This window comes from Notamacropus eugenii, chromosome 5 (assembly GCF_028372415.1).
Source record: "Notamacropus eugenii isolate mMacEug1 chromosome 5, mMacEug1.pri_v2, whole genome shotgun sequence".
Taxonomy (NCBI): Eukaryota; Metazoa; Chordata; class Mammalia; order Diprotodontia; family Macropodidae; genus Notamacropus; species Notamacropus eugenii.
In genome coordinates this window covers 456,168,886-456,181,047 of record NC_092876.1, presented here as the reverse complement: position 1 = coordinate 456,181,047, position 12,162 = coordinate 456,168,886, and the positions used below count along the sequence as shown (strand labels likewise).

At 36.5% G+C, this 12,162-nt stretch overlaps 1 protein-coding gene across 14 annotated transcripts in view; it reads left to right on the top strand.

Annotated features, from left to right (window-relative positions):
• The window catches only part of CNKSR2 (connector enhancer of kinase suppressor of Ras 2), a 327,007-nt gene that overhangs the window by 257,422 nt on the left and 57,423 nt on the right, over positions 1-12,162 (top strand). For 9 of the 14 annotated variants that reach the window (XM_072615297.1, XM_072615294.1, XM_072615303.1 and 6 more), the window contains 3 exons: positions 1,263-1,330; positions 10,371-10,427; positions 10,964-11,064. In XM_072615297.1, the coding sequence (XP_072471398.1) occupies positions 1,263-1,330; positions 10,371-10,427; positions 10,964-11,064 (226 nt within the window). The remainder of the gene's footprint in view (positions 1-1,262; positions 1,331-10,370; positions 10,428-10,963; positions 11,065-12,162) is intronic. The other 5 variants (XM_072615299.1, XM_072615298.1, XM_072615296.1 and 2 more) reach the window with 1 other exon arrangement.

Here is a 12,162-nt window from a genome sequence, read left to right as displayed (position 1 = left end):
AAAAGCTGATGCACTGTGAGCTCTTGGATAATGAACATACTGAAAGCCCCCATGGGGGTAAGGAAAGAGGCTGCATTGCTCTAGGCAGCTGCCTGCATTTGACCATGGCAGTGCTCCTAAAAGACAAAAGAATAGCACGAGTTTATTTTTAACTTGCTTTGCTCATGAAAATAAATCTTCAGGATCTGAGCAGAGGCTGCAAGTGTACATGCTAACAGAAAAACCACAATCACTTTGCGTTTAGAGACGAGGTTCAAATTTATCCCCATGGTGACCTTTTTTCCCCATTCTATGAAATATAAATGTGTTTCATCAAAACATATAACACGATAATTAAGTCCCCTTGTTTGTTACACAGAGAACTTATTCCTCTGGCTGAAGAGCTCAAAATCTTTTCCCTCCCTTATTGGGCCAAATTAGACCTAAATATGCTTAAACCTTTAGAAAGGGATGTTAGTTCTGAATATACAGAATAGCAGAGATAATTAGAGTGGTGGTGCATCTATAAACATTAGACTTAATAGGGCTCTGATTATCCCCAAACCTTTATTTTATGAATGTTGCCCATATTCACTAAAGATTTTCCCATTGGAAACAAGACCTTTGATAGAACAATTTTTGTTCTATCAAAACAATACAGTGTTTTCTATTGTATAGAGGATGATACCAAGATTTTAATCCTGGGTGACTGGGTGAGTGGTGGTGCCTTCAAGAGTAATAGGGAAGTTTGAAAGAGGGGAGACTTTGGAGGGAAAGATAATAATTTCTCTTTTCAGCATTTTTAATTTGAAATGCCTACAGGATATCCAGTTAGAAATGTGTAAAATGCAAGTAATAATGTATTATTACAGTTCAGGAAAGAGGCTACAACTAACCATATAGATTTGGAAATCATCTGCATTGAGAAATTCACAAGTATCTTACTTGCATCAAGTTCTCTTACTTGCATCAAGACTGCACAATGGACTTCTTCTAGTTAACACCTAGATGGCAGCTCCATTCATATGTTTTCTAATAAGAATTTGTGCTTTACTCTTCAGAAAAATTCCATCTTATGAGTAGTGTAAAAAGTAATGAATTTTCTACAGTGGCAAAATCATACCCTTGGGAAGCAAATAAATCAGAGTATCAAAGGAAACGTACTATGTAGAGAAAAATCCTTTCTAAATCTCCTTTACTTCATTTGCAATAATCAAAGTGTAAGAAAATATCATGTTAAAGCAATATTCTTGATTTTTTAAAAGAAATATGTATTCTTTCAGATGGCTAAATAGACTTAACATGCTAGCTGCTGGATATGCAGAACGAGAGAGGATCAAGCAGGAACAAGGTATAGTACTATTCATTTAACTGTTTCATTTTTCATCCTTACTGTTAATTTTTGGGATGGGGGGCGCAGGGTAGTTGAGGACAATCTGGTACATATGCTAGGTCTGTTAGGAAACTATCAGTTTCATAGTGTTTTACTTCTCACATCCTACTGTCACGGTAGGGACAGAACATAGCCTTTTTAGGGTCTCAATATTTTACATATATAAGTGTATATGTGTTTATAAAATAACAAAGCAGTATGGCATTGTGAATCAAGGACCAACCCTGAACTTGAAAAGGCCTATTTTTAAATCCCATCTCCGACCTATACACACTGTGTAACCATGGGCAAGTCATTTGAACCATGACTGTTCTAAGACTGTAAGTTACAAATGAATTGTAGGCTTACGTTGGCAGAGGGAGTTTCCACACTGTGAGTCTCAGCTTTTTTAAAAGAAGGCATAGAATAATAATAATGGCTGACATTTATACAAAACTCTAAGGTTTAGAAAGGATTTTATGTCCATTATTTTACTTGAATTTCCCAGCAACTCTATGGGTAGGAACGGTGTGACATTACGGAAAAAATGATAGGTCAGAGTGAGAGGACCAAGGTTTAATCCCATCTTTGATGCTTACACTCTATGTGATCTTGAATAAATTAAACCTCCCTGTGCTACAGTTGTCCATCTAGAAAATAAAAATAATAAATAACATTTATGCAGTGCCTACTATGTGGCAGGTACCTTACAAATATCATCTCATTTTGTCCTCACAATAACCCTGGGAGGTAAGTACTATTGTTATCCCTACTTCACAGATCAAGAAACTGAGGTAGTTTAGAAGTTTTAGAAGTTAAGGGACTTACTGAGAGTCAAACAACTGGACAGATTTGAACTCAGGTCTTCCTGACTCCAGGCCCTGTGCTTTGTCCACTGTGCTAACTAGTTGCCCATAAAATGCTCAGTTTGTATTAGATGGTTTCGAGGTCCCTTCCAGCTGTTGGTCTATGATTCCATAGTACAGGGGTTATCCCCATTTTACAGGAAAGGAAGCTGAGATTCAAGGAGATTAAGTGATTTATCTCCATGGTCATAAAGCTTACAGGTATTGGAAGCAGTATTCAAATCTGATTTCTGCTGAATTCAAGACTCTCTACATGTTATCACCCAGGTCTACTCAGTGATAGATTGGCCTATTTTCAGAGCAGTTCCTGAATAAATAACAGGGATTTCTTGTTATTCAGTCTTTTCTCTTCAAGTAGCTTATGACAGGAAAATATTCAGAGCCTCCGAATATTTTGTCTGTTATCAGTAGTCTATGTAATTAAAGGTTTGGGAGGTTGTAGGGAAGAAAGGGAGAAGGGAGAGACTTATTTAATAGTAGCACAGGCTGGTATTACTCCCAAACATGTTGTGACCCTGATGTATAGACTTGTCCATTAAATTGCATCTTGGTGGGTCAAAATTATTATAATTCTCTTTTCTATAACAGCTTAATCTTCTGTGACCTTACGGGTTACACCTGCTTTAAGACTACAGAGCATGACATTACATTGAGGAAATGAGCGGTTGCTACTCACTCATACACACACAAAGCTGTGGTATATAGTAGCTTTGAGGCAACTCTGATTTTTCCAACCATTAACCAAAATGAGGTTGCTAGTAAGCCTGAAGGATCATAAGTAGTTTTCCAATATGACTCGAGGCATTTTAAAGTCAAGAGACTGACAAATGAGGCACATGTATTTGTTGCTGTTTCTCTAGTAACAGATATGATTTTACTGATGTTGGGGTGACTAGAGAAGCTTTGGCAGGATTCAGAGATCTTTGTGGTGAGTTAGTTAACCCCACTAAAATTTCAGATGAGCTTCTCCGAACTGTAAATTCCAGAGATCTTGTGACACTAAATAGGTTACTTAGCCAATCAATAAATAAATGCTTAATAAATATTATGAGGTACATAAAAGAGACCATACTCAGTTCCATCATCTGCATGAAATAGCTGAAGAATAATTTAAAGTACAACGTATAAGGGGTGCTAATTCGCATTCAGTAGAAGGAACTAAGCAATTATCTGCTAAAAGAATACACAGTAAAACATACGCTTCATTCAGTGAGGTTATTCAAGGAAAGCATTACGGAAAAAGAGAGTTTCAAAGATTTTGAAGAAGGGAATGGTTATTAATTGCTAGAGGAGAGGGTGAATGATATTCAAAAGAGAGTTCATAAATTATCGAGCTGGATGCGCTGGCATATGCCTATAATCCCAGATATCTGCTGGGGGTGCTCTTGAGCTCAGGAGCTCTAAGTTTCTGTGGGCTATGCCATAGGACCAAGTACGAACAATAAAGGATGAGCCCTTGGGAGAGGGATAAGGCAGGGCCAAGGTTAGCAAATCCAAGCTCTCAGAGGAGAATCTGCCTATGGAATAATCCCCTTGCACTTCCAACCTGGGTAAGATAGACTCAGTCTCCAAAATAAAAAATTGAATAATAAATAATGTTTAATATACTTAATATGTAATATTTAAATAATACAAAATGTTTAGCTTAAATAAGATCTCATTTATGTAGTATAATCATACATATTACATACAGCATTTTAATAATAATTTTTATTTCCAATAAACAATGTGGAGGCTATCTGTCAAACAGTTATGTGCAAAGGCACTATAAATGAAATTTCAAAACATACGGTGCCCAAATTTCATTTCCTTACTCTAAATTTGATTTTATTTTGGCCTTCTGGCTTAAATTCTTATTTTTAGCAAAAGTTAGAGGTAGGGAGTAGGGGAAACAGGTCATTCCCTTTCATATTTAGATCAAAAACCACTGAGTAGCCAGTTACAGTATCCCTAGAAACTTGGGAGCTTGAAGCTGTGAGTGTGGACTGATTGACCTCAAGAATTCTGGCTTATAGATAGATTATAGTGTGTTCACTTGGGTGTGTTCACTCAATTTGGCATCAACATGGCAAACCCCAGGAATGGGGAACTCCAAAGTTGTCTGTGCCAAGACAGAAATGATGTAGGCCCACAAGCAACGAGCACTTCTGGAATGGCTACACCTGAGTCTGCTTCACTGATGCAAAGACTAAAGAGTCAGAGATGTGATGTTATACTGAGAGGGAAATGCAGCTTCATAAAATAAATTTATATGAATAACACAACTTGCTCTTACTTTCTATATTTTATCCTTCAGCATTACTCTGATGCTGAGCATGGTCTAGATTATAATAAATTTTCTCTGAACAATTTTTTTTATTTTGTAATAAAAATTTCTTATGAATGAGAAAATTAGAAAAGTATATTGTGTACACAGGTTCAGCTAACCATTTACTTCATAGTAACTTACTCCATAGGTTCGAGCTGTTTGTTTCATCATGTGAGTATATATTTTAACATGTTGTGATATACCTAAAACAAAAATAATAAAAAAACTAATAAATAGAAGTATGCATAGAATTATTTTACATATATATATATGTATATATACATATTTGTGTCTAATGATAGCTGGGAGTAGGGGGGAAGAGGGGAGCAAAGAAAAGAAAGGGGAAAAATTTACATAATAACTTTATTATATATAAAAAGGAATATAAAGCTGTACATAATAGTTTTGCAGTTTCATGTACAATAATCTTTTTATTATAATGTTATGAAAATGCTTGTTTTATTCCATAAAACAAAGATAAAAATAATAAAAAATTAATCATAATAAATAGCCATGATAATAATATTTGATCACATTTTAGTTGTGAAGCACCATATCTCATTTAATTCTCATAACACTCAGGTATTGCAAATATTATCACCCCTGTTTGACAGATGAGAAAATTAAGACTAAAAGGTATTGTTATTTTCCTAAGCATATACAACTGATTAGGGACAGAACTTGAAGCCTTCTGATGGCAGATTCAATACACGTTCTATAGCATACTGAAAATTAAGGAGATACACATACAAAAATCTAAGATGCAGATAGTATACATTGTTACGGTTGTTGTTGAGTTATATCTGACTCTTAGTGACCCCATCTGGGATTTTCTTGGTGAAGATCTTAGAGCAATTTACCGTTTTCTTCTCCAGCTCATTTTACAGATGAGTAAACTGAGGCAAACAGGGTTAAGTGAGTTGCGCAGTATCTCACAGCCAGTAAGTATGTGAGGTCAGATTTGAATTCAGGTCTTCCTGACTCCAGGCCTGCCACTTCATTCACCACTTATCTGCCCTAATATATAGAAAATCAATTATATGTACACATATAGTAATATATAAATATCTAAAAAACACAGATATAAGAATTTCTAGGACAGAATTCAAATTTCAGCTGAGGCTATTGCTATCCAAGCATTTTAACATAACTCAAAAACATACAGAATTTTCCACCTTCAGCGTAGGACCAGAGAGCTAGAGCTGGAAGGATCTTCAACTTCACTTTGTAAATGAGGATACTAATTTCTAGAAAGAATATGTAACTTTACCAAGGATAGACAGATATGCAAGCAGAAGATATAAAATTCAAATTCTGGTTCTCTAACTCCAAATCTGACTTTCTATCTATCCTGCAAGTTTGGATCATTATTCATAAAGAGAGAATTCTCTTCCTATATATGCTCCCCCATTTTTAATACTCCTGTGGCACCATCAGAATGGTGTACTCAGCATTGAAGTTTAAGAACATGAGCAGAAGCAACTTTATACCAAATAGTCTCTTGAGAGTTAGAGAACTTCCACTAAAAGGCAAAGGAATGCCCTTTGTGATAGATAACCTGGCAAATGGTCATTTTCCCATAAATGTCCAGTAGCTGAGAAGGATCACACTGACCTGTTAAAGCTCACTCCTTTACCTGAGAGGCACAAAAACCTCAAGTGTCTTCATCAATCAACAAAAAAGATGTGCCAAGATAACCAATAAGCTAATGATGAATAATTTTTTTTAAAATTTAAAGCCCATTTTTATTAATACTTCTTTTTTCAGGTATTTATACAATTTTTATAAAGTTTTGATCATTCTTAAATGAGTGCAATGTGTTGTCATTTTTATAGTTTTTTTTAATAACACATAGTGATCTTTGGGAAAATGCTTCTTCCTGTAATAAAACCAGTAGGTGAATAGAAATTTGCTATTCCCTTTATTTCAGTGTTTACCAGGTTAGTTCTTCCTTAAATCTTGTATTTTGAATACCGTAATAAGCAAGAAAGGACTTAAAATTCACTGGAGTTTTTCTCCAAATTTATTAATTAATTTATTTTCAGTTTTTAACAATCACTTCCAAAACTCACTCTTTTTATTTAGACATGGTCAATGATAAGAAAAAAATATTAACTTGTAGGTAGGATGAAACAATAGTTAAAGCTCGAAACAATGTAGTTTAAGTTTCGAGTAACATTTAGCATAACCCATTAAAAATTGAGTTAAAAGAAGCATGACTACTTTTCTCTGTGGTAGCATTCTTGTACTTTGTTATTTATCTCACATGCAGAGCCTCTAATAAGAAAAAGTAATTATTTTGCCAGAAGTTATTTTTCTGGGAAGAAAAGAAGTTATTTTTCTAGTAAGAAAAAGTAGTTATTTTTCTGGGATACCTAAGAAACTCTAGATAGGTGGTATGAAAAATGGCCCTCTCTCCCCCCTCCCAAAAAAATAGAGAAAGAAAAATGCCGTCACATGATACACTAAAATAGGCACATTCCAGCTGCGAAGAAATAGTTTCCTCAAAGCTCAGAGCTTTGAGAGATAGTTGCTCAAATACTCACTATAATGGAAAAGGTATCATGAGGATTTAAAAAGCCTTTTTATTCACTCTGTTATGGAAACAGCTTTTTTATATGTATATATTGGCTTTGGGAAAGATGTAAATTATGGGAAGGGGAGTAGTTTTAAGGAGAAACAGTAGCAGGAATTGACAGTAAAGCAACAAAGTAAACATGAATATGTCAGAGGCTTCCTACTCCAGCTTCAACATAGTCACTTCCTTTGAGCGGAGTGCCAGGTAGAAGTGCTTCAGTGAGCCTCATCTTTTCCCTTCAATGATATTCATTTTGTTTTGTTCTCATAATAGGATGTTTCAGACTCCATTGAGGCTAAAAAATGCAGAACGTACTAAAATTCACACCCCCAGCAGCAACATGGACTTTAGAGAGAGGCTTACCTTTGGATTCTGATGATAGTGGGGGAGAATTCTGGGCAAAAACAAGCATTTATTTTTTAAAAAGCACTACCAGGGAAGCTAGGTGGCATGATAGATAGAGCACCAGCTCTGGAATCAGGAGGATCTGATTTCAAATCTGGCCTCAGACACTTACTATCTGTGTGACCGTTAACAAGTTACTTAATTCCAATTGCCTCGAAAGAAAGAAAATGAAAATACCTCCCATGTGTCAGGCATTCTGATAGGTGCAGAAGTTACTAAGGCAAAAATGAATCATTTTCTGTCCTCAAAGAGCTTACAATCTATTGGAGAAGACAGCATATGCATATAGAGGAATATGCAAGATAGATACAGAGTGATTTGGGGAAGGAAAGGCGTTAACAGTTGGGAAATAGATAAGGAAAGGCTTTAAATATAAGGTGATACTTGAGTTGATATTATTGATGGAAATTAAGGATTCCAAAAGGGGAAGAGGAGAAAGGTATACTGTCACAAATAGGAGAAAACCACTGCAAAAGGGTATGAAGATCAGAGATGGAGGGTTGTGCATGAGAAACAGTAAGAAAGTTTGTTTGGCTGGACCTCAGAGAACCTAACGGGAAGTTTCCAAGGCCTTCAGTTCAGAGTGACAAGGGCCTTAGAATGACTTCCCCATGAAAATTTCAGACCCTCAGAAATTTACGTTAGATCAGCACATCAAGATTCATCCTTAATGGTGTTAGTCTAAATATTCAGCTGCCAGAAATTTTCCTTTGTAGGACCTAAACTAGACTGCGTAGGTGGCCCACCAGGGAACAGATAGAGAAGACCTCATAAGTGCTTCCTGCTTTGGCTCACTTATGGGCAATTTGGTGTTACTTCATGTTTTATAGGATGCTTTTAGAATAGCCTCAGTGACAACTTGATCTGACTGAGAAGCCAGGCATGAAATATCAGATAAACCTTTATTTGCAGGAAACTGTTACAGTAGAGGTCAGCTTTTCCCCACCCTAAATATTTTGGTCCTAGATATCATCCTCTCTCACTGCGCCTTGGTGTACGTAGCACTGTAGCCTAGTGGATGCCTCCAATGCTAAGCCATTTTGGTTCACTTTTGCTAGAGATCTTTAGCATGAGGAAGGAGAACTGGAGACTAATAGGCAGCTAGTCCCCATCATTAGGATCTTCTTGCTATCTTGATGTAAAATAAAACACACCTTTTAGTTTTCAGGAATTGATGCAAATTGAATCACTCAGCAAACACTCATCAAGCAGATACTATGTGCCATCTTTGAGCAAGGTAAAGGAGATGGAAAGTTTAGTGAACACACTCTCCCTGCCTTCCTAAAGCTGATAGTCTTGTTAGAGGAACTGGAGAGGTATAGAACAAAGTACTATGTGAGGTCAAAAGTGAAAAGACATCATCAAGAAATCAAAAAAGCTTTGTATAGGATTCAGCTTTTGAACTAGGATAGACAGGAATTCCACAGAAGAGAAAGGAGAACATTTTAGGCATAAGGAAAAGCAGGAATGGCTTAACAATACAGGTTGCATTTAGAGATCAGAGGGGCAGCTCAGTTTGGCCGTAAGGAAAATATGAAAAGACATGAGAGTAAGTTCCTTGAAAGTGGGAGCCATTTAATTTTTATTGGTGTCCTAAATACCAAGCACAGTGCCTTATACATGTTGTGGTTGAGTCACTTCAGTTGTTTCTGACTCTTCATGGCCCATTTTGGGGTTTTCTTGGCAAAGATTCTAGAGTTTGTCATTTCCTTTTCCAGCTCATTTTTTTACAGAAGAGGAACTGAGGTAAACAGGGTTAAGTGACTTTTCCAGAGTCACACAGACAGGGTGTGTCTGAGGCCATATTTGAACTTGGGAAGATGTCTTCCTAATTCCAAGTCCAGTGCTCCATTCACTGCCCCACCTAGCTTCCCTTATACATATTAGCTCCTTCATATATGTCTGTTATGTTGAATTTAATTGTACAGTGCCTTGAAGAACTGGCAAAGAATTTTGAGCTGTATTTGGTGGACATTAGGGAGCCACTGAAGACTGTTGAGCAAAGAAAATAAGAAGACAAAATCTATGCAAAAAAAATAGTCTGGAAGCAGTATGAAGGATGGATTGGAGGACAAAGAGGAAATATGAAAGTTAGCTAGCAGGCTATTTCAGTAGTCTTGGAAGTTGGTAATAAGAGCCTTACTAGGATCATATCAGTGGGACTACAGATGAAGGGACATATGCGAACATACATGTTTCTGAGAGAGAAATTTTTTAAAAACTCGAGAACTGATTGGATATATGTAAGGTAGAGAAAAGCATCAAAGATTCAAAATTCTGTTAAGTATAAATTCTTGTTCTCTGGTTAAACAGAGCATAAAGAGAACTAATAAGAGGATCTGCTAATAGAAGTGAAATTTCTAATGTGGACAACATTTCTTGCAGATTATCATTTATCAATGATAAATTGAGGTTCTATCAGGTAGATACAGAGAAAGAGAGAAATTAAGGGAGAAAGGAAGAAAGCAAGGGAGAAAGAAAGGAAAGGAGGGAGGAAGGAAGGAAGGAAATAAGGAAGGAAGGGAGAAAGGAAAGAAAGAAGGAAGGAAGGAAGGAAGGAAGGAAGGAAGGAAGGAAGGAAGGAAGGAAGGAAGGAAGGAAACCCTAGCTTCTCCTCTGTCCCACCAAATCCATTGGTTTGGATAAAATTACTGGGTTTTCCTACACTGTGCATTTGCCCACTGGTTGGGGATGGAAATTGGGAGTGAGATATTCATGAAACATTCAATTATGTACCTATTCTGCTACTTTTGGCTTAATCCTAATGTATCTCTCAGAATTGCCCACCACCACCAAAGAAAAAAATACATGATCTGCCAAGTCACTTTGTCTACCAGCTTACATTTTCTTTCCTTTTAACAGAATTCTGGAAGTCTGGAACTTCCAGCCCACACCGGCAGATTTGCCCTTTTTCATTTGGCAAGTATCAGTGATTGCCGTGTGTTTCAAAATAGAGGTGGGAGTATGGTGTCATGGCGACTGATGTCAGCATGACTCTGGAAACAGGGTTGGTTAGATAACCAGTCCATTGAAGGCAGTGAAAGGAATTTTCAGATTGTTTGTATTTTTGGAGCTCTCTGTATGAATATCTCCAGCATGTGTGTGCATATGCAGCATGTTCGTCTGTAATCACTCTGTTATTATGGTAGAATGGTATAACTGAACAAATAATAACTAGTGACCTGATTTATCAAGATGTGAAATGCCTCAGCTTGGAACCTAGGCTGCCCTAAAATCAACTTCAGCATGGGCTCTGTGGTCCTCCCCAGAACCGTGGGGACAGACAGTTACTCTCTTTGAGAGAAGAGTCACCGTGAACTGACTGTCAAAAGGAAATAACTTTTTTGATATGACCCTTCCATTTGTTGTATTCAAATAAAAGTGCATATCTTGAAAGTTTTAACTAGAAGTGTTTTTTTTCTATATCCTAATGGTTTATCTGTGTGATTTTTTAGATTACTGGAGTGAGAGTGACAAGGAAGAAGCAGACACTCCCTCGACACCCAAACAAGACAGTCCCCCACCCCCCTATGACACATATCCAAGACCTCCTTCAGTAAGTCAGCGACAGAAATTTGCTTTTCTGTGTAATAGGAGCAGCATTAAGCTGAAATTCTTCAAGTCAAAAGATGATGATGATGTGGTGATCGTGGTAGTGATGGTGATGATGGTGATGGTGATGATGGTGATGATGATGATGGTGGTGGTGATGATGATGATGGTGATGATGTTTGAAAAACAGAGTCAGAGTTTAGTATCCTCAGTGAAAAAGAAACTTAAGACCTAAAACCAAGAGTGAAAGGAATACAATGGATTTACCAGGCTACTCCTACAGTCCAGGCGATGGTGATGAAGATTTGAGTGAAGTTGGTGACTGAATAGGGAGAAGTCTAAAGATGTTGCAGACCCAGAGTTAATAGGATTTAGCAACTAATCAAATATGGGTGGGGGGGGACAAAGAAAAGGGGGGACTCAGAAGTGACTCTAAGGTGTGAAACGTGGATGATTAGGAGGAAGATGGTTAAAAAAGATTATCATGTTTATGAAGAAAAATTGTTAGAATAGTGTTGTATTTTAAGTGCAGAAATGTCAGGTAAGAATATTTCTGGGAATAATTGAAAAAGAAATATGCAAGGCCTTTAAAAAAACTAAAATTTTCCTTACAAATACTTGCATATATTTTGCACTTTAAACATTTTTGTGAGGTGTCCAGGATGAATGTATTTAGATATTCTACAACAAATAACAGAAGCTTAGTTGTAGATTGGTGGCATTTGAGTATGCTTCCATTCTCAAAAAAAATTCATTAGAAAAAGATTCAAATGTATCTTAGGAATTTGTATATATGTACTCACAACTGTGAAATAAACATTATGAGGTCAAAAAAATTCTGTAGAGCAATAAATCAAACACTTGCCTAGATTTGGGAGCATTTAAAGTAATATCATAGCATATACATTAAATTGAAGCCTGGATCAGACATAATGCCTATTTGATAGACATTATATGTCACTACCCATAAGAAATTAGGCATAAAAAAACACATTGTTGTGTTTGTCCTTCGTTTCCAAACAGGACCATAAGAAAACATACAATGACACAGGAGCAACCTTCAAAATCATGTCGTCTGCTTGTTTCCTTTTATAGATGAAGA